Genomic DNA, 23,958 nt, shown 5'->3' on the forward strand with positions numbered 1-23,958 from the left:
CACAATGGCTTGATCATGGGGCGAGTCTCCACTTGTCAGAACTTTTAAATGCTCGGGAGGTGTTGAGAAAGGGCTCAGATGACCTGCCCAGCAGTTGTTTATATAATTGGTCACTGAGAAGGAGCTTGTGGCTGGACTTTGGCCAGAAACGCACTGGGAAATGCACTGGGAATGGCCCTGGGCCTTTGCTCACATACGCCTTAGATACAGGAAGCCCCACAGCGGACAGCCATCACACTTTTTGTAATTGGATGGTCTAATCCAAGATCTATCAAGATCTATCAAGCAACTGCTGCATAATGGGCCAACAGGGTGGATATTATCAGCCACTGTCTCATCGGCAGGACTATATTACAATTTAAACCCCTCTGCAAAAGACAGACAGTGCTCTGAGCGGCTGTTAACACATTTTCTGATTCGACTTTGCAGTTCCCGAGCAATGTTTAGAATTGACAAACCTTTTAGAAGAAAGAGTTTATGCAGTGACCTTGAAAGGAACAGCTCATTTGTCACATTAAAGTCAAATTACAATGCCACTGGGTTATGAATGTCCAGGGAACTGCAAATCAGCAAAATGTAAACCCTTGGTCCTATCAAGTGACACCCAGAGCTTGTTACTGTCTGCTAGAAGTCAAAAACGGAAGAAGATTCGAGACAGAACTTTGTAGATTACGCCTCATGATAGTGCTGCCACCTGCAGGGCAAGGGAATGCAAGATCGTGGTTTTTTTTTTGCCTTATTTAAATTAAAATTCAATTCACATTAATCTTTAAAGAAAAGTGATGAGGAGTGTTCCCAAAACCATTACACTCATATCATCACTCAATACTTTCCATTAATGTTCCAATATGTTTAATGAAATCAACTTTACTGTTGAAATTCCTCTAACTGAATTTAAATCTTATTTAAAGCAGGCAAAATCCCACTGCGATGCAACTTTAATTTAAACAAAAATAAGGTTCCTGCAATTGACAATGCCAAAATATACAACAGCAAAGACATATTTTTTCTAACAGTTGAATTTATTTTGATACATTAAACATTTAAAATTTGAAATTAAGGATTTGAATCGGCTTCCCCCAAACTTAAACTCCATGACAAAAAAAAAAAAAAAAAAAATGACAAGAAAATAGATAAAAGTATGCAATGAAAAAAATCAAAAGTACCTCATCATTGAGGGAAATGTAAGAAGAAAACAAAGGTAAAAAAAAATAACCCATTAGTCCATCCTACGCCAGCTTTAACGCATGCACGCTCAGTGTATCCGCGCTCTTGAATATGGTTACGCGCAGCCAGCAGCATTTCCATTTCGTCCTCCTCAGCACTGCGCGAACCTATTCTTAGCCCGGATGGACATTAAAGACTTCTTCAATCTCACCTTTTAAGCGTCTTCATTTGTGAAACTTAAAATAGCCCGCTGCTCTGGCTGCAGGGCGAGTTTCTCGCCACCCCCTTCCCTCCCCATCCCTCCCTCCTTCCCTCCTCGGTGTCAGTTACCTTATGCTTCAGATTTCGATGGAGAGAAGCTATAAAAAGGTCACCGGGAGCACCGGGATGGTCACTGCAGTGGACTCCAGTCTTGTCTGTGTCATCCGTGCCCTACAAAGCAAAGACATCCGAGGTAAGTTTGAATGGGAGGAAAAAAGAGGAAGAAATAAAATAGAAAGAAAAGGAAATCCAGGATCTGAAGCAGCTCGGCGCATCTTTGAAAAACCAATCAAAAAGACAAACAAACAAAAAAAACAAAAACAAAACAAAAAAAAAACCTTCAAATGTTTTTTTTCTCTACTGCGGTTTATTGAGGACATCGCACTGCAATGCAGCATCTACAGAAAAGAGATGGCTTTTGCGTTTTCTGCTGGGAGACGTGGATTACAGCTCAAAGCTCAGCATCTTTAGGCTCGCAGAGTCTCTCTCAGCCTCTCCGATGGGAATGTAGAAATCAAAATGAAAAAAGATTTTAAAAAAGAAGGAAGTAAGAGTAAGAAGTAAGACATTGACTAAATAATTCACCCTTTGAATCGGGAGCCTTGCGATTCTTTTCTCTTTGGGAAGAAACTTTTATTTTTCATTACTTTGTCACCTTTTGGAAAGAGAGCAAACTGCAAATATTATTATGTTATACAAAGATCAAAATGCAATGAGTGTTCAATATGTAAAAAATGTATATATAAAATGTTGCTATTTGTATTTTGTATTTGAAGGTCGACTAAATTTGCATGTTCAAGTTAAGTAATCACCTTTTTCTCTCAATTCTGCAGCTTAAAATGGCCTTCGCAGGTGTATTGAAAGACGCTGACATCACCAAAGCCCTGGACGAGTGCAAAGGTGACTCTTCACGCCTTCATGGGGGTTTTCATCATGCCCCTTTACCCCCTGTTTTTAGTAAATTTCAGTAACAACCTGCACTAATTTTAGGCGCGGACTCATTCTGCCACAAGAAGTTCTTCCACTCCTGCGGTCTGGCCGGCAAGAGCGCCGATGACGTCAAGAAGGCCTTCGGCATCATCGATCAGGACCATAGCGGGTTCATTGAGGAGGAGGAGCTGAAGTAAGACATACTGCAAATAAGCCACAACATTAGTTTGGGCAAAAGACATGTTTGCATATTCTGTTCTGAACAAAGAACAAAAGAATTTTCAGTGGCATGGGCTAATTTTACCTAACACTAATCCTTGAAAACTCTCAATTTGCTAAATTAAAGATGCTCTCTCTACACAGAAAATACTTCCTCAGCTGTTAAGATACATGCATACATATAGATTTTTAATTAGATTGTCATTAAACGCTCCTATTGGGATTTATATGAATGAATTGTGTCCCTGTACTAACCACTGCTTTTGTCTGCAGGCTGTTTCTGCAGAACTTCCACAAAGGTGCACGTGCGTTGACCGACAAAGAGACCCATGCTTTCCTCAAGGTCGCTGACAGTGACGGTGACGGCAAGATTGGAACCGATGGTAAGCATGCTAAACATTTGGTTCATAAGCTTTGCAGGGAAGGTGCTTTTTGAATATCTCTGGGGGGAAAACAGTAATCAACTGTACATTTGTCTGTCTGTTCCTGCAGAGTTCGCTGCCATGGTTAAGCAATAAGAAGTCAACTGACCAACAACACCTGCTGTAATGGAACAACAATGCCCATATCGACCTCCCCCTTTTCATCTGATTATAAATAATTTTTATACATTTGCTTAAGGGATGTTTCCTCCTATGCAACACACTGTCCAAAATGATGATTGTGAATGTCGCTCGGTTGTGTTCATGTCTTAAGTATGAATTTTGCTTACTGTAAAATCTATGATGCACTTTCCAGGAACTAATGGTAAAAGAAGAATAAATATTCTTTTCCTACAATCTTATCCTTTATGTATGATTTGAATCTATCTATCTATCCATCGATCCATCTATCTATCTATCTATCTATCCATCTATCTATCTATCTATCTATCTATCTATCTATCTATCTATCTATCTATCTATCTATCTATCTATCTATCTATCTATCTATCTATCTATCTATCTATCTATCTATCTATCTATCTATCTATCTATCTATCTATCTATCTATCTATCTATCTATCTATCTATCTATCTATCTATCTATCTCGTGTAAAGAAACCAACCTACTCTGTCTTGTATTTCTAAGGTTTTAAATATCAAGTGATAAGTATCATCACCAAGTCTTCAGATTAGGTTAATGCAACCTCAGATGAACCAAAACACATGATATATTACACAATTATTACCTGTTAAACAAAAAATAAGCCAAAGTGCAGAAAGAGTGAGTGAAATCCAAGTACAGCCATAATTCAAAACTTTAGAACCATCTGCAGTAGCAATAACTTGAAGAGTCTGTTATCATTTTGATGTCACGATACACTTATCTTTACAACATTGCTTCAGTCCATTGAGGTTTGTTGGGGATTCGTTTATTAAAGTTCTCTTGAAGTCTCATCACAGTGTTTCATAAGACTGAGGCCAGGACTCTGATGGTCCATAGCAAGACCTTGATTCTTTTATTTTCCAGCAATTCTAGTGTTGGTGTGATTCAGACCATTGTCCTATTGCATGACTTTCCATTAGACAAGCTTTAGATGCCATTCGGCCCATGAATATTCTGCTATGCAGAGGAGCTCATGGCTGACTCAAAGACTACACTTGGCTGGTATAAAGTGAGTTTGCTAATATGCTGCATTTGGTTATTGCAAACATGAGGTTGCACATGATTGCCAAACATCTCCACTTTAACCATGTCTGTCTAACCAATATTGTTTGAGTCGTTTTCTGGTTTTTACAGACAACACTTTTCAAACCCACGAAAATATGTTTGTTTTTCGTTTTTTATTCCTGAGCGTGGTTTGATGTCGGGCTGCTGGTATTCTCACCCTTGGGAAGACTGTAAGCTATCTTGCATGTTGTTTTTTTTACTTGTGAATCATATATCTTGATGGACATATGAACAGTGATGTTTGTTTGTTTGGGAACAGCCTAGCCCTTTCAAGATTGTTGTGCAGCAACAATTGCTTCTCTAAGGATACTGCTGTTTTCTTTTCCCCTTGGCATTTTGTTAACACCCACCAAAATGCTCTAAGGCAGCAGCCAACATCATCTTCTTCACCTTCTTCTTCATCAACGTCTTCTTCCACATCCCATCCCAACTCCACTACTCAAAACTGTTTTGTCTATTATTGGTACAACAATATTGGACCAGTTCATCCATCCATCCATTTGCAGGGTCACAGTCACATTTCAGGCAAGAGGCAGGAGTTCACCCGGGACAGGTTGCCAGTCCATCACAGGGCTGGACCAGTTCAACTTATCCATAATTTGAGGATATGTGCCACAGGTTTTTATAGTTTCAGGAATTAAAACTTTACTCAAAAAAGGCCCTTTTGACCCAGCCATTTTAGCAAATTATAGACCCATTTCCAACCTTCCATTTATATCTAAAATTCTGGAGAAGGTAGGTACCAGCCAGTTATGTGACCATTCGTTTAAAAATTATCTATTTGAAGTTTTTAGGTCAGGGTTCAGAATGCATCATAACACATAAAAAGTGCTGGTTCGAGTCATCATTGACCTTTATCAGATAATGGATTAGTGTCCATTCTAGTTTTAATAGACCTCAGTGCTGCTTTTACCACTGTAGATCATGGCATTTAACTGCACAGGTTAGAGCATGTTGTCGGGATTAAAGGGACAGCTCTAAATTGGTTTAATTCATATCTGTTTGGCAGATGCCAGTTTTTTCATGTACACAAGGTTTCTTCAGAACAGATGAGGGTCTGCTATGCTGTCTCACAGAGTTCAGTGCTAGGGCCAATCTTGTTCAGTTTATACATGCAGCCCTTGGGAAGTATAATCCAGAATCACTGCATACATTTTCATTGCTATGCTGATGATGCAGAGCTTTATTTGTCTATCTAGCTAAATGAAACAGAAAAGTTAGCCAAACTTCAGGCATGCATTAAGTATTACAGTTTTTCTCAATTGGTTTGGTACATTTCTCACATCAGAATTTAAATTCTCAAAAGTTCTTGTTCAGTTTTCACATCATCATGCCATTTGTGCAGATGAAAAAGGCAGTTTCTCATTGCATTGAACAAATTGCAAATGCTTTTGTCTATCCATGCAAATGATTGTGTACAATTCTCAGTTTTTTCGTACATTATCAATTGCTTTTGTCATGCTAATCAAAATGCTTTGTTATAGGAATCTATCAAATAGTCTCTTTCCCAAAAACATTTAGGCTATAGTTCATCATATAAGTCTTCACATGCAAAATGATTTACCAAGCCATCATAACATGTCAAGCATATATACATTTCCATAAGACATTTGTCTGTAAATATGATCTAAATTGGTAAATTCCTCCCAGGTGAATCTAGACTTTCTCTAATGAAAAGAGTTGATCAACCAATGATCGACAGTTTTCTGAATGAGCTCAAGGGAGCATCTCATGAACTATCTACTGGGGAGTATATAGGTAACCAGAGCACAATAGAAAGTTACAATGTTTGCCAATGAAGAAGTCATTCTGTAAATGTGAATCTTGTCTTTTCCAATCAATCTTACACGTATACATTATATGAGGTCAAATGTACAACACTTGTCATCACACCTAAACCACATTTTACATCAACATGTCCCTTCAAAGTGCCTTCAATTGCCAACATGACTAATGAATTTGACTGTCTTATCTGTACACAATGACACAATGATTAAACATTCTGATGGCACTGACAAGTATATTGACACAAAAACTTGCTTTTGAGGGATGGACTAAGGATTTTGAGCAAGAGACTGGCTTTTGCAGGTGATCCACAGTGTTTTGCTATTTGTTCAAACTGTTTTGAGAAATGCACTTGATCTTCTGCAAATTGCAAGAATGATTGGAAAAATGTACCAAAGTGATTGAGAAAAACTGTAAGACATGAATGTCCACTAACTTCTTACTTATAAATAGTGATAAGGCAAGTCAAGGAAAGTTTTTTTTACAGCATTTGTAAAGGCAGTTCAAGATGCTTTACATAATAAAAACATGAAAAGTTAATAGAGCAGAAAAAAGATTATGAGTAACAGTGCAGTGGCAGAATAAAGAAAAGTTAAACTTAAACTAGAGTTACAATTGAGAACTAAAATTAACATTGTTTAAAGTTAAATTCAGAATAGTTTAAATATTTCCTTCAAAGGCAGCTGTAAACAAATTACTGATGGTTTCAGCGTTCCTGCAGTTTTATGGAAGTTTGTTCCAGATGTGATTCTGGGGGCATAGAGCAGACCTGAAGCAGAAGAACTGAGAGGTCCGGATTGTTGACATGGCAACACGTCTCTGATGTATTTTGGTCCTTAACCATTCAGTGATTTATAAACTAACATAAGTATTTTAAAGTCTATTCTCTGCGGTCCAGGGAGCCGGTGTTAAGATCTCAGAACTGGAGTGATGTAGTACACTTTCTTAGTTCTGATGAGACCCCGGGTAGCAGCATTCTGGATCAGCTGCAGCTGTTTCATTGACTTTTTAGGGACATCTGTGAAGACATTCTTGCAGTAATCAAGTTCCTGCTGAGACATTAGTCCTTTGATCCTGGACATGTTCTTCAGGTAACAGAAGGCCGACTTTGTGATTGTTTTGATGTGTCTCTGAAGGTTCAGGGATGAGTCCATGACTATTCCCAGATTTCGTGGTTTATAGCTGTAATAACTGAAACTGTGTGCTGACTCTTAAACGCTCTTGCTTTGGTCCAAAAGCAACTACTTCATTTGTGTTTTTGTTCAACTGAAAAGAAATTATGCCACATCCACTTATTAATTTGGCGTATGCATTTTCTCGTCGCTTGTATGGGCTCAATGTAACCTGGTGACAAATAAACAAACCTCTGATAAAGCCTCTGTAGATTTGGAGGACGGGCCTTCTGCTATCAGGCACCATTACTCTGGAACCAACTTCCAATCTGGGTTCAGGAGGCTGACACCACCTCCACCTTTAAAACCAAACTTAAAACGTTTTTTTTCTTTAGTAAAGCCTATAGTTAGTGTTAGTAAACCTCTAGTTAGTGTAAACTCTAGTGTGTTAGGGCCAGTAGTCATAGCTGCAGCTACAGGACAAGAGCAGGCTCTTCTTAAACATAGCTTCATCGTAGATATGCAGGTATAGGCCTACGCCGCAGGGGGGGACAGCAACATGATCCACTGAATGGTGCCCCTCACCCCTTCTCCTCTTTTTCTTGTTCCGTTCTTCAGATCAACCCTCAGTTATTAATTATAAGTATCGCATTACCATAATTGTTCTCCATTGTTTACAGGCCAGGGCTTCCAGAGCTACATGCTGACCAGCAGTCCCACCCTCTGACCAGCCCAGTGTTTATTGTCAACACCTGTTTCTATAGATATCCCTGTAGTACACCAGCTAGCAATGTATTGGTCATATGTACATAGAACTTTTAGTTCTCCAGCTAACGGTTAATGAATAGGCTACTAACATATCTTGTCTTTTGTACCTTCGACAATATATCTGTGCCTCTCCTCTCTCTGTTCTTCATCCTCTCTTTCCTATCTCTACCAGGCTGGCCTTTGGCAGGACTGGAGGGTTCCCCCTTATGAGCCTGGTCCTGCTCAAGGTTTCTTCCCTCCTAAAGGGGAGTTTTTCTTGCCACTGTTTGGGCTAACGTTTTTCTCCCACTAGAGGAGTTTCTACCTGCCATTGTTATGTAATAACTGCTTGGGGGTCTTGTTCTGGGTCTCTGGAAAGCGCCTAGAGACAACATTTTACATGGCACTACAGTACCCAGTTTGACGTGTGTGATGCGTGTCCTTTCTTGTAGTTTCAAGTTAAGACCACTAGATGGTGGCATAAAGGTGAATCTACCAAGCCAGAAACTTATCTTCCATAACATAAACTATTGTTTTAATAAGTAAATAAACTAAATTTTAGGCCTACTACAATTCTTTTACTTGCATAAGTACTTTGGATGGCATAGGTCCAAAACAAGCATCGTTTTATCAATTTCTGACTTCACTTGAAGGATAGGTTAATTTTCATTTTTAAATGCAGACTGACATATCACCTTAAAGATCAACATTTCATCATCATCATCATCATCATCATCATCATCATCATCATCATCATCATCATCATCATCATCATCATCATCATCATCACCATCATCATCATCATCATCATCATCATCATCATCATCATCATCATCATCATGATTATGTAGACTATAGAAAATTAGATATTCAAAAGTAACACTGAATTAAATATTTTTACTTTCCCTGACAATTTATTGTTCAAGAAAGTTGAGAAAAACAGATAAACTCTTATCATACATCCACAAGGAGTGAGACTAGTACAGAGCATTAGCAAATATAAATGAATAAATGATCACTGCAGTAACAGTATCATTTACGAGGTATCAACATGGCACATGACATCATGCCCATGTTGTAGGTAAAGTTGATTCACCGCTCTCGATCCGGTGTCCGCAGCCTCTTGTTCACATTCGGTCAGGATGAGATGATTGAGCCTCTCCTTATTCACTGTCCGGCTTCTCAAACTATGAGACCCTGTTGACAGGTTGGGAGGTGGATAAGGTTTAGGAAAAGCTGAATGACTGTGATAAACAACTGGAGACAAGATTTTCTTCAATAATGTAAGAAGGCACGATGATGCCAAAAAGCATGAAGAACAATTCTGCATACCCGGTTTATAAAACATGCAAAATGCTTAAAAGTTAGTTAATTTCCCTAGAAGACTGCACACATCAACATACTTCATGCACAAAACACAAAGGGAACAGCAGAATAAATTTCAGCCCTGGGTGTGCAATCTTGCAAGACATAACTTGCACAAATTTCATGTTTGTAAAGGAAAACCCTGTACACCTATTTAACATTTGATGGGATAAATGTGCCAGCTAGTTCCTGCTGAGGAATGATGAACCATGCACAAATGTTCCCTCTGCAGCCTACCCTCCACTGTTACACTGGCTATATAGTTTAAAAAAAAAGTAAATTAATACACACACATCAACATAACATGCAACGCAAACACATGGAAATGACAGTATGCTGGTGCATTTCTTTATTCAGACTGCTACGTAAAGAAGAAAGGAGTTCTGCTAACATTCACTTGACACATGTGAGCATAGATGACCTCTTATATTTTAAATTTGGCTTGACATTTTTTCCCCATCTTGAAAAATGTCCATGGTGCTAAAATCCAGATATTCTAGCGATATATGCACTTTTGATCTTCATTTCCTTACAGTTTATTATATCCTGAACGCTTATGCTTTTTGGTCACGTTATTGCTCTGACAGTGTTCACACAGAAAATCTTTTGTGCATCTAATATGCTGATCCTACAGTCTACACTAATACACCTCTAAGCAAAATGACATCATGAAGAGAAACAACCTCCTTTCCCCTGTCCTGCTGCACTGACCGCTCTCATAGGAATGTGCTTAATGATCCTTGAATGTGTTTGTGTGTCAGACCCTGCTGGAGGGAAGAGAAATTCTGCGTACACGACTGGTTTCCAAGAAAACTGAAAAAGACAGGATGGATCAAATGTTGAAACAGCAGTGGAGATTAAACCAATGCTCTGAGTGATGTCTGACTGCTGTGTCTCTTTAGTGTGTACCTGGAACACTATTATGCATCATCATCACCATGAGAGGGTGACCCGGGTCTCTTGATCAGCACAGTTGACAAAGCAATTTAGAGAGGCTGTCCTCTTCTGAGTGTCAGAGAATATGAAGGTTAGAAAACACCGGCTTTCCTATCATTCATCCCCTTTCAATTCCTGAGAACCAAGCAAGTCATGGATTTGGGGCAGTGAAAAACCAGAGATTGTTCCCATAGTAGTTTTGTTCAAATCAATTATATATCCCCGAAAAAGAAAGAAGGTTCCCTCTTAGTTTGCTGCTCAATTTATTTTTTATAATATTTAACCTTTTAACCTTTATTTAATATTATATTAAATATTATATTTAACCTTTCATTTCACCGTTACAGGATTGCTGTCTGTAAATGGATATCTACATATAAAAGGGTGATGGTGGTGGGGTCAAGTACAGCAAGGGAGAGAAAAAAAGGAGAAACAGACTGCGGTTAAATTACAGCCTCCCTTCCTGAATTTGTTCTAATCCTAGAGGTGATGGGAGAATGACTGAGTGTGGTGAACGAGGCTATTTTATTTATTTTTTTGTTCAACTTATTTTGCTATGGACAAGGGCATTCCAGATGTCCACGCTCCGCTCTCTCTGCTGTCCTGCATGCGCGTTATAAATAGTAAAGGTTAATTAGTTAGCTGAGAAATTGGATCAGGGGCGGGCAGTTAGAATTTGATCCGTAGACAGGTAACATAAGCAATCCCCATTGTCACAGCAATCAGACCTATATAAATCCTCCTTGACGGACAGCAGTCACCACATACTGTAGCCGCACCTCTCTGCTGAATCACCGACCCGGGCAGGAACACCTTGACGCGGTAAGTTGCTGCATGGATTCACGGAGCTCGTCTCTGTATGGAGTTTGTTTTCATATGTTCTTGTTTTAGGCATATATTTCAACTTTGATCCTGTTTTTTAAAAAAAAGGAAGAAATTAATAAAAAATGAGCCAGCATCTTAGCACTTCACGCATCCTAGTTTGACGCAGGTCAAACATGTCCGTGCGTAAAAGGTGAGACTTACCGGCGCTGAAAGCTTAAAGGAACAACTTTGCTTATGCGCAGACAGCATGTATCACAACTAAACGGACTTGTTCCAAGTTTTATTTTATTCTTTTTGTATGTCTTAATGCGTTCTTGTCACATATGGCTTTTTCCTCTTCATCGCTGTCAACTTAAAGCGTTTGGACCGCACCTGCCTAAATGTGTTAATAATTCACCGCGGCTGCTCTTCCTACAGGAATAAAATGTCGCTCTCATCTGTCCTCTCTGCTGATGCCATCGACAATGCTATCAAGGACTGCCAAGGTATCATTTTCACCAATATCTTTATTGCTTTCTTTACATGTGGCGCCACTGCAGCCACCTGACTCTGGATTTGTTTCTGGGCAGCTGGAGACGGGAACTGTTTCTTGGAAATATAGATAAAAGACTGTATGGGGCTGGGATGCTTGTGGTTGAGGGATATTTTGAGCATCACTGGAGCTATAGTCACACATCAGGGACAGAATAGAATTGATCTTGTAATCTTATATATCTGGAGTTCAAATATCAAAACCAATAAGCTTAAACATCTAGGTTAAGTGCATTTTAGAGCAGCTCTTCTTTCAAGCTCTGGGCAAGTCGATAACTTAAGTCTACTTAATAGTACCTTGTCACCTCTATGTAATTTTGTCTCTATAATTTAAACTGACACAAACAGTTAAATCCTCAAGATTTGCAGATATTATAGCAATTGTGCTTTAATTCTAGTTCAGTCATGATAACTCACTGTGGCTGTTGATATTTACAAGTCACTTCGGAGAACTGAAGGCACATTCTGTCCCTCACTTTCTGTGTCTCGTCATCCAGCTCCGGACTCCTTCTGCCCGAAGAAGTTTTTCCAGCTTTGTGGCCTCTCCAATAAGAGCCCCACAGATGTGAAAAAGGTTTTTGGAATCCTGGACAATGATGCCAGCGGTTTTATTGAGGAGGAAGAGCTCAAGTGAGTAAGGAACCAGGCTAGAAAACTCTTTTTGGTTTGTGTCTTTCTTTGTTGCACACAGGATCTGTGTTGCCAATCCTTCTGGAAGACAAGATAACAAGACTCAAACTTCCTCCTGGAAACCAAATTGATTTGATGTCCATAATTTAACACTTAGTTGGTCATCCACCTTCTGAAGGCTGCTGCAAAACCCATGCTGCAGCCTAAAGATATGTTTAGATTCATCGAACGAAAACACAGCTGTCACACCTAATTGTTAGAATTAGTTCCCAGAAAACAACATATTCAAAAAGTATGTTTAAGAACATAATGGGACGTTTCAAAAGTGTTAACCATCTTCTCTCCGGAGGCCGTCTCGTCTGGCTGCAGAGTGACTTAAGTCCACACCAAAGCTTGATGCAGCCAATAACTTTTTATTTTATTGAACTGATCTGAAAAGTTCTCCTTTTATATTCATTTTACATGTGGGAATGAATTTAAACAATATGAAACGTGCATTTATTGAGAACATTCTTGCATGTATGAACTTTGGATCAGGACTAAATGGACCTCAGCATTCCTGATTTGTACTATTGTAGTTTTTTTGCGTGTCATCTTCTCATCCCTGAGGATTACCTGAAACTCTGTTGTTGTCTGCACCTTGGTTTCCACCAGGTTTTTCCTCCAGAGGTTCTCTCCGGGGGCTCGCGTCCTGACAGACAAGGAGACCAAGGCCTTCCTGAGCACTGCTGATGATGACAGCGATGGGCGGATTGGAGCAGAAGGTTAGAAGATCTGCACTCCTTTGATATGTCATCCCTGAATTTAGATGGGAAAACTCCAAATACCTGCAAAGACAGAATTTAGAAAAGCAATTGTATTTTGCCATCGTTGCTTATCATTATTTCTATATAAAAATGTTCAGTAAGATTGAGATGTCTCATCTTTATTGAAGCTGTTTCTTTTCTCTGCAGAGTTCCAAGCTATGGTCTTGTCCTAAACAGCTGGACTTCTCTCCAAACCAGATCTCACCTCCCCTGCCTCCCTCATACGACCGCTTCAAGGGCTCCCTCTTTCGTCAGCCATTTTCCATGTAGTTCGAGGAAACCATCCCACAGTTCTTCCTTTTTTGTTAGTTTGGTTTATTTTGCAGGACTTATTCAGGTTCAACAACATGTACATGCTCTTCCTGCTTTTTTTTTTTTTTCATTTTTAATAATGTTTCAGCACAGATCATGAAACCATTTTTGCCCTCATAAATGTACACCAAATTGATGAAAAAAATAAAAGAGTGAAAACCCAAGTCACGTGACTCTCCATTGTTTATATTCTACTCTATATTTTGTTATGTTTCTGTTTGTCATCTACTTTATTATCAAAATATGATGGCATCGTCCAGTTGTAGAAAAAAGAAAATCTAACTCCTTCTCAATAAAGTCGTGGCAGATGGACATTCCCACACATACCCAGACATGCAAACTCACTCACACACACGCTATTTCCTTTACATTTCAGAGGTGTCCTTAAATCTTCACTTGCCCCTAACAAGCACACTGGTGAATGAGATAGGATGTCAGACAGTGTCAGGTATGTGTCACGTGACCCAAACTCTGGGTGTCTGGCTCAAGGTATATACAGTAGTTTGTGTGTGTGTGTGTGTGTGTGTGTGTGTGTGTGTGTGTGTGTGTGTGTGTGTGTGTGTGTGTGTGTGTGTGTGTGTGTGTGTGTGTGTGTGTGTGTGTGTGTGTCTCTGGGAGAAACAGAGAGAATTGTGACCTTGCTGACCACCTGAGTGTCACCGTGGTTGGATCGAGTGACACCTGACCTCAGCTTTGTAAATAAACCCAGCTGAACCCTGGTGCTGCTCGGAAAACGAAACACACATGCACACAAAAACCATCACATTTACAAAAATCAAATGTGAGTTTGGACACAGCCAGCCAACCACACAAATACACGTGATCCTGAATATGCAAATATCAAATCCACCTCTGTGTGTGTGTGTGTGTGTGTGTGTGTGTGTGTGTGTGTGTGTGTGTGTGTGTGTGTGTGTGTGTGTGTGTGTGTGTGTGTGTGTGTGTGTGTGTGTGTGTGTGTGTGTGTGTGTGTGTAGTACCTCACTGGACTGGAACCTGTTCCAGGCCTGATTGAAAACAAGGACACCTCAGTGAGCATCTATCAGAGAAGAACCATTTCATCATGTTCAGTTTGACCATCTCATTACTCTGCACTCCCTTCTATCACCATCACACTATAAATATCACATAGTGTTTTCTGTCCCTCCACTTACGGGATTCACAGGATTAACATTAACAACCACCTCACTATTTGTCTGTGCACCAGCACCGCCAAAATACAGAGTAGCAGTTTTCTCTTCCCTTCAGATCTTCCACTTCAGTGTCATCTCAGCCATCTTTATATTACAGGGGCAACCTACCCATTACTGCACACACCTGATAGTCACAACTCCGGTTTGGGCCATACCCTGGTATTAGCATGAGGTCACGGTCACCAGCGCAGCACATGAACCGCATTTTGCTGCTTTATTCGAATGACATGACGTGGCAAAATATGTTTTGGTGGCGTTTCTTTTCCTGTAGGGTGCATAAAAGTCTGTTTTTGTTTTAGAAATTATAGTTTGAAGCAGTTGTTACAACGCATGACTGAGTGTGCCATCAGCGAGCTAAAAATGGAGACTTTGAAGCGTTTAAGTTAAAGTACACTGAAATGGTAAACTAAGCCTTAGAACTCGTAAATGTTAAAACCATGTAAGCTATTAAAGTGGAAAGTTAACATTGAAACGTAGCGTGCAGTACAAAATATGGAAATATAGAGTTGAAGCTTGGGTTGAGATTTCACAAGAAAAAGTAGGAGATAGGCAAATTTAAATAGTTCAACATTTTTAATAGTAAAATTGTAGTTAAGGTTATAACAAAACACTTTTTTGAGACAATTGATTAATAAAAAACAACCCTGATGTTGTGAGAACACAAATCTTACTTGCATTTATTGCATGTGCATAGTTGCACATTTTAAGTACATAAATACATTGTATTAACAGAAAAATGGAGACCATGCACACAGAGGTGCAGGAATAAGTAGATCATCACATATCAATACCTGCTGTTATCAGTTTCTGATCCTCATCTATGCAGTGGATGGGGAGGGTGGGGGGGTAGTAGGGATGTTACACCACTCAAATGAAAGCAGGACAAGGTTGGGGAAGCCAGCAGGTAACACAAGCCAGGTGACACACAATGGAGCTGTGACCCCAATGGGTCAGGAGCCGCGAGTGCCAAACAGGAAAGAAATGTGAGCCAACAGGTCGACACTGACTGCTGGATATGCGGGTGCGGACGGCAGGACAAGATAATGTGACAGGTAGATTACCGGGGCTCAAGGGCAGAAGGAGGAAGAAAAGAAAGAGACCACGGCCCTGTTTCTCTTAAGATGAGACAATCAGGACAGAAGCAAACTTACACTGTATGGCATCAATTCATCTTTAAACAAAAATCTGTGAGCTGCTCATTTCTTATATAATCTGTCCGTCTAACAACATATAGGCCAGTTTAACCGCTAATCCATTGTAAACTGGACAGAATGTGGTTGAGCATCGTCTATAATCAAGGCATTCTCTAATAAATGTGTCCTCTTGATGCATGTTATTCTAAAATCAGCAGAGCATTTCCACACAATCACTTCACATAATTGGTTAATTTGCAGAAATTGTCCATGCTATGTGCAATAGAGAAGCTTAACTGTCACTTTCTTCATGTAGCTACACGGCATTCAAGACTTCCAGAATATTGATGAATGAATGAATGAATGAATGAATGAATGAATGAATGAATGAATGAATGAATGAATGAATGAATGAATGAATGAAATAATGAATGAATGAAATAATTAATTAATTAATTAATTAACGAATTAATTAATTAATCTAATTTATTTCAGACAATTACCACAAAAGTGATTGGTAAACCGTATTTACAAAAGAACAATCCCAAACAACATATACATATTCAACAGTATTAGCTCATCGTCGCAATATATATTCATATATAAATTTGAACATAATGGAAAAATTATATGAACAAAACTTTCAATTGAATAAACTTGCAAGTATTTATACCTTCAGATATGGCATAGATTGAGGCAAATTGTCTGAAAAGGGGTATGTAAAACTTATTTATTCATACCCCTTCTCCTTCTAATTGCCCTTAGTAACCTTCCTGTTTGTTTTCTATGCTTATATTCAAATTTCACAAAAAAATAATTAAATAAATACATACACACACACACACACACACACACACACACACACACACACACACACACACACACACACACACACACACACACACACACACACACACACACACACACTGTATATAAATACATACATACATACATACATACATACATACATACATACATACATACATACATACATACATACATACATACATACATACATACATACATACATACATACATACATACATACATACATACATACATACATACAGTGGGTTGCAAAAGTATTCACCCCCCTTGAACTTTGTGACCTTTTGCCACATTTCAGGCTTCAAACATGAAGATATAAAACTGCAATTTTTTGTGAAGAATCAACAACAAGTGGGACACAATCATGAAGTGGAACGAAATGTATTGGAAATTTCAAACTTTTTTAACAAATAAAAAACTGAAAAATTGGGTGTGCAAAATTATTCACCCCCTTTACTTTCAGTGCAGCAAACTCTGTCCAGAAGTTCAGTGAGGATCTCTGAATGATCCAGTGTTGACCTAAATGACTAATGATGATAAATGGAATCCACCAGTGTGTAATCACGTCTCCGTATAAATGCACCTGCACTGTGATCGTCTCAGAGGTCCGTTTAAAGCGCAGAGAGCATCATGAAGAACAAGGAACACACCAGGCAGGTCCCAGATACTGTTGTGGAGAAGTTTAAAGCTGGATTTGGATACAAAAAGATTTCCCAAGCTTTAAACATCCCAAGGAGCACTGTTCAAGTGATAATATTGAAATGGAAGGAGTATCAGACCACTGCAAATCTACCAAGACCTGGCTGTCCCTCTACACTTTCAGCTCATACAAGGAGAAGACTGATCAGAGATGCAGCCAAGAGGCCCATGATCACTCTGGATGAACTGCAGAGCTCTACAGCTGAGGTGGGAGACTCTGTCCATACGACAACAATCAGTCGTATACTGCACAATTCTGGCCTTTATGGAAGAGTGGCAAGAAGACAGCCATTTCTTAAAGATATCCATATAAAGTGTTGTTTAAAGTTTGCCACATGCCACCGGGGAGACACAAACATGTGGAAGAAGCTGCTCTGGTCAGATCAGACCAAAATCGAACTTTTTGGCAACAATGCAAGACGTTATGTTTGGCGTAAAAGCAACCCAGCTTATCACCCTCAACACACCATACCCACTGTCAAACATGGTGGTGGCAGCATCATGGTTCGGGCCTGCTTTTCTTCAGCAGGGACAGGGAAGATGGTTAAAATTGATGGGAAGATGGATGGAGCCAAATACAGGACCATTCTGGAAGAAAACCTGATGGAGTCTGCAAAAGACCTGAGACTGGGACGGATATTTGTCTTCCAACAAGACAATGATCCAAAATATAAAGCAAAATCTACAATGGAATGGTTCACAAAAAATATATCCAGGTGTTAGAATGGCCAAGTCAAAGTCCAGACCTGAATCAAATGGAGAATTTGTGGAAAGAACTGAAAACTGCTGTTCACAAATGCTCTCCATCCAACCTCACTGAGCTTGAGCTGTTTTGCAAGGAGGAATGGGCAAAAATTTCAGTCTCTCGATGTGCAAAACTGATAGAGACAAACCCCAAGTGACTTACAGCTGTAATCGCAGCAAAAGGTGGTGCTACAAAGTATTAACTTAAGGGGGGTGAATAATTTTGCACGCCCAATTTTTCCGTTTTTTATTTGTTAAAAAAGTTTGAAATATCCAATACATTTCGTTCCACTTCATGATTGTGTCCCACTTGATGTTGATTCTTCACAAAAAATTACAGTTTTATATCTTTATGTTTGAAGCCTGAAATGTGGCAAAAGGTCACAAAGTTCAAGGGGGGTGAATACTTTTGCAACCCATTGTACATACATACATACATACATACATACATACATACATACATACATACATACATACATACATACATACATACATACATACATACATACATACATACATACATACATACATACATACATACATACATACATACATACATACATACATACATACATACATACATACATACATACATACATACATACATACATACATACATACATACATACATACATACATACATACATACATACATACATACATCAAAAGGAGTATCCATGAAACATTGATTCTCTGATGAGCAAAGATAGACAGAGGATCTCCACTATGTCAACAGGTTGGTGGGAAAACCCCATTATAATGCTTCCTTCAGTGCATAAACACATAATAACAAGATCATTTATGCTTCTGTGATGGCAGTTTTACTGTAATGCAGAAAACATATGAAGTAACACTTACTGCCTTAAGAGCTTTAACACGATACAAAGACAAATGGCTGACAAATACTGTATCTGAAGGAAGAAGAGAATACAAGTTCTTAACTGAACTACCTCCAGTCCAAAAGAGAAATAACAAATCCAACCACAACCTTGTACTCATGCACGCCTTCAGACATGTTAGGTGGGCTGAAGAGGACCAATGACCAGCTGAAACCATTCATTGCCGGGTAATATCCAATGAAAGGTTTTTTTTTTTAATTTTCAATGAGAAGGAATGGCACAATACAAACTGGTGAAAGCTTTAATGTCCCAACTTGGGACAGTAATGAAATAAAAATGATGAGAACAAAACATTGAATGTCTTAGGTTCACACTATCATCAAAGTATTAAGCCCACGTATATATCTAAATCATTTTTTTTGTTTTTCCATATTTCCCCAACTTTTTCTGATTTTGGGTTTCACTTACATTTGTCAAAGCATAAACAAATAATTCTCAGCAGTGGTGATTTAGAAGTGCTGCAGGCCCCTGCAGCACAGGCACAGAACTGTCAGTGACACCTGAGAGGCTGAGAGAAATTCAGCATGATTTTCATATTTTAATATTATATACCTGAAAAGATGTAATCCTAAAATCTGTGCGATTTTAAATCAAGAACTGAATAAACAATAACAATGACGCTTCTGCTTTTTGTCAATTGATTGCTCTGCCATGCATTCATTTTGAGAGTGCCAGGATTTACCAGGGTAATTTGTTTCATTGGCACAGTGTACCAACTTTTTAATAAAATGCATTGCAGCATTAAGCCCCTGATAAATCATGAACTTTTATGTCACTTAAATTACACAAGATATTTTCAATCTAATCCTAAAATATTTGAGTATTTTGGAATGCTGCTTATATTGTACTGAGCATTATTTCTAGATCAGCACTTTGGGATGCACACAGAGGCCTATCCTGGTCTGTATGGCACCTCAATAATTGATGACCTCGTTTCATTGTCACCAAAAACTCATAACAAGAAAGGAGTGTCAGGCTCACCTTACTGATTAAGTCTGTGTGCAAGTTTCATTCACATTCCATCTTTAACGATAACAAACCGATGCGTTCAAACCAACTGGAAGCGCCAACCATGTGGATGCTGCTGCTCCTCCTGGCTTCAGAGTAGCAAACATTGGCCATATTTTGATAAATTGTCAGTTTTTTTTTTGGAGCCTGGAGGTATCAGAGATGCTGCAATCTGATAGTGTGTACAGCGAGGAACATCGTAAAAGATTTAACTGCCGTGTTAGGATGGCTGAATAGGCTTTGTGAGCTCTGTGCAGGAACGTTATACATAATGCAGTGGACAGCCCTGCCTATGTCTCCTAACAAACAGTTGTCCTGAGCTTCTACTTGTGATGTTTGTGTGTAGCTTCCCTTGTAAATTGATAATAGGGCACGAACAGGCCAGCAGACATTCGTAGAAGGCAGTTTCTTGAAATCTATGTACCCCCATTGGGTTGAATCTCCTATTTAAATCCTGTTTAAAAGGTTTCTAAATAAAATGTGATCAGTGTTTTTTTAACTAGACTAATGCAAGCTTGTAATTTGAACTTGAACCCCGCCACACCCTCCTTAAACCCTTGAGATGCTTCCTGTGCTGACGCATCCTGAGACTCAGTAACAGCTGTCATGAAGGAGACGGGTTGGAGACTTTTCCAAATGAAGAGGCTCAATCAGATAAGATGGCAGGCGTCATCTGGGACAAACTTACTCTGGCTAGCTGATTAATGGAGGTAAACTGCCCAGCTAAGGCTAAGCATTTTGGTGGGAAAACAGCTTTATCAACCTTAAATGTCAGCAAATACAAATCTATATAGAAATAAATAAATAAAACCACTTTATTGGCTTTGATCTAAATTTTCCTTGTTCAAATGTCTACATCTGAAAGTGGAACTCAAGGATACACATTTTTCCTCAACACACACTTCTATCCATCACTGCTTATCCATGGTTGTATTTTTCAGCGTATTTGAAAAATAAATCATTTCATGATAAGAAAAGATAAAAAAAGATGAGTTGCATGTTTAAAAAGTATGTTTTTTCTTGCTGGGGCTTTTCAACTCTCTCATGATTACCCTTGGACTCTTGGCCTTGTGTTTCGGTGGTCTACCACTGTTTTTCCTGCTGGCCTGTTGTCCATTTTTAATAGTGGACTCTCACAGCAATACGGTAGATTATAACAAGCTACTTCCTCTCTTTAAAACGCATCTGGCTCTTTCACAACACAGCTGAACCTGGGAACTACACATGTTCTTTTGCTGAGAGCAAAGAAGAATATTCGCTGCCATATCCTTATTCACATGCTTTTGAACCATGCCAGCAGCCCAGTGAGACTACATGTCCATAAGCCAGCAGGTGCAAGCCTGTGCCACCCCAGAGTCTGGCAGGCTCTTAAAAAGAGCCAAATCTCCCCTGTAGTCTCAGATTTCAGCTCAGGTATTGCTGGCGATCACATCCAACTATTACTGCAGCAGAACTCTTGTGGCGGACTACATTGAAGAGTGAATAATTCAGGGTTAACAAGCGGTTGCAACTTTAAACTCAATTGTGTACATTTTTTATTAACTCTTTCTGGCTGTGGGGGCTGAAAGGAAAGGATGTGGCTCAAGTGTTAAACAGCACTAATGGGACTGCTCTGACATAGAAGTGACACAGTATATGGTGACTGTAAGGGTACATGACAGGTAGAACAAGTTATCAGTCAGAGTCAGAGCCACTTCCACAGTGATGGATTGTGTAGCTGAGTTTGACTAAGTCAAAAGATCACTTGTATCAGTAGTAGTGGGTATATATGTATGTACTGTATGTACTGTATGTATGTATGTATGTATGTATGTATGTATGTATGTATGTATGTATGTATGTATGTATGTATGTATGTATGTATGTATGTATGTATGTATGTATGTATGTATGTATGTATGTATGTATGTATGTATGTATGTATGTGTATGTATGTATGTATGTATGTATGTATGTGTGTGTGTGTGTGTGTGTGTGTGTGTGTGTGTGTGTGTGTGTGTGTGTGTGTGTGTGTGTGTGTGTGTGTGTGTGTGTGTGTGTGTGTGTGTGTGTGTGTGTGTGTGTGTGTGTGTGTAGGTATGGTGTATCCCTTTTTTTTTTGTCATGTAAACACACGGATTGTTCCATTAAGATTTCATTTCAGACAATATTTAGCTCCAGACACATGGTCACAGATTTGAAGCTACCTTCCTAAGTCCTGTTCTGCCAGAGGTTTCTTCCTGTTAAAGGGGACTTTTCCTTTCCACAGTCACCCGGTGCTTGCTCAGGATGGAGGATTGTAACAAAAGAAACCTGTGATATTCTCTTTTGGTTTTCTTCACTAAGCAATTATTATTATTGTTTATTAATGTATTTGAATTGGCTTTATATTATTTGGACATTGGAGTTTAATTCTATTTTTTTATGCTTTTAAAGCAGAACTGAATGGACATCTCTGCTGTTTAAGCCCCTTGTAATATTGTTTAGAAAAGTGCTTTACAAATATAGGTTATTATTATTATTAACATTACTATTTTTATTTTCTGTGTAGCTAATAAGGGCGTACTCGTCACACACTACTTTTTCATTTTGCCTCATATTTTGTTCAATAAGTAATAACAGTGTTATAGGTCAAATGTTTTGTTCCTCTGGGGTTGTATTCACCTAACTTGAGGACCAGTGTAATGGAACATTTTGGTATAACACTGTCTGTTGCCTGTTTTCAAGTGAACATTCCTATGCCGAGGTCATGTTCCTTTGACACAGAACCTGGCACGGTTGCCAGGGCGATGGGTGATGTTTTGTCTAGTTTCCCAGCTTCCCAACTATAAGATAACTTTTTCTTTAAACACATTCAGCTCACTCAGGACTGACGGTTCATGTGACCGGTTGCTCTGTGTGGCTCCATTCAATTGAATGTTTTTCCTCTTTCCATTAAATCTTCAGAAAGACAGCTGAGGTGTCCTGACATTCTTTATGAACAACAATTTTTGCCACCACACCAGGTGACTTTTTTATATCTTGTAAAATCTTGCAATTAAAAGGGTGTTTTTTGTTGTGTTTTTCTTTTCTTTAGATGTCTTTACATGTAATTTGAGTTTCATTATTTCTTATACATACTCCTGTCAAATTACAGAAAACCACTAATGCTTGATTCAGTAGAAACAAATTTATTGAAGCAGACAAACAGCATAATATAACCTTTTTTCAATTGTTAACACAATTTCACCTTATATTACCAGTTTCATCAAGCAAGAGAGTGTGTCAGAGAAACGCTGAACAATAGTGAACACAGTTGTGATGCAAAACATCTGCAGATCAGCAATCAGTAAGTTCAAAGTAGCTGTAGACTTGGTAAAGATTCATCACACTAGTTCAACATCTTCCAAATCAATTCCTGCATCTCCTTTATTCTGGAAGCATGTTCTTTCCTCAAATGCTACAGGAAGGTAAAATTGCACTTGATGCCATTTATACAATAAATTAAAATGTGATATTCTGGATCACTGATTAGGTTTTCCTGACGTAATGATAAAACATTACAAAAAGATCATCTTTTTACTCACCGCAATTGAGGACATGATGTGAAATTATACAGTGGCGCCCTCTAGCGTATTTGTACTGCATTTGACTTTAGAAATGCAGTCATAAACCATGGCTGTATATTATATTTTTAATCTCCTGCACATTTTTCAGCATAAATGGAATATGTTTTTTGAAAACGTGTTCCCAGTAATTCATAAAATGCATTTTAACATTTGTTTTATCTTTGGATCCAACTATAATAACATTTCTTGAGTTTATTTGAAGACAAAAAAAGCACTCAGTATGAGATTCAAATTCCTTGTGTAGTAAAACCAAAGCCAACAGAATTACTGCAAACATGAATGATTTAAAATTTGAAAACAACTTAAAAAATACATTTTTAGGATTATTTAGAATGTTTACATGTTTGAGCAATTTTATATTTTGTGTAATTGCCTTTCTTCTTAATTTATTCTTATTATATTTCATATGTATGCATGTAGCTATGTCATAATGAAAGTGTCAATAAATGCATTAAGGGAATACTTTAAGGGAATGAATTGCTGGATAATAATTTGTTTTCCATGTGTTCGTGGCATTCAAAAATATGCATCTGATTCAATTCAGGTTCGAGTCAAATAGTTAAAAAATCGTTTCACTCACAAAAAAAGGGC

At 38.6% G+C, this 23,958-nt stretch overlaps 2 protein-coding genes across 2 annotated transcripts; both read left to right on the forward strand.

The window, feature by feature from the left end:
* The first annotated feature begins 1,481 nt into the window (after positions 1-1,481).
* LOC133422601 (parvalbumin beta-like) lies at positions 1,482-3,356 on the forward strand. The gene is made up of 5 exons (XM_061712617.1): positions 1,482-1,621; positions 2,262-2,328; positions 2,419-2,551; positions 2,851-2,960; positions 3,070-3,356. Exons 2-5 carry the CDS (start codon positions 2,268-2,270, stop codon positions 3,093-3,095), a joined length of 330 nt encoding a protein of 109 aa, XP_061568601.1. The 5' UTR covers positions 1,482-1,621; positions 2,262-2,267; the 3' UTR covers positions 3,096-3,356.
* Positions 3,357-10,789: 7,433 nt separating this feature from the next.
* On the forward strand, positions 10,790-13,435 carry pvalb8 (parvalbumin 8). Its single transcript, XM_061711134.1, has 5 exons — positions 10,790-10,997; positions 11,418-11,485; positions 12,029-12,161; positions 12,816-12,925; positions 13,115-13,435. Exons 2-5 carry the CDS (start codon positions 11,425-11,427, stop codon positions 13,138-13,140), a joined length of 330 nt encoding a protein of 109 aa, XP_061567118.1. The 5' UTR covers positions 10,790-10,997; positions 11,418-11,424; the 3' UTR covers positions 13,141-13,435.
* Positions 13,436-23,958: the final 10,523 nt, after the last annotated feature.

Source organism: Cololabis saira, chromosome 21 (genome assembly GCF_033807715.1).
Source record: "Cololabis saira isolate AMF1-May2022 chromosome 21, fColSai1.1, whole genome shotgun sequence".
NCBI classification, from domain to species: domain Eukaryota; kingdom Metazoa; phylum Chordata; class Actinopteri; order Beloniformes; family Belonidae; genus Cololabis; species Cololabis saira.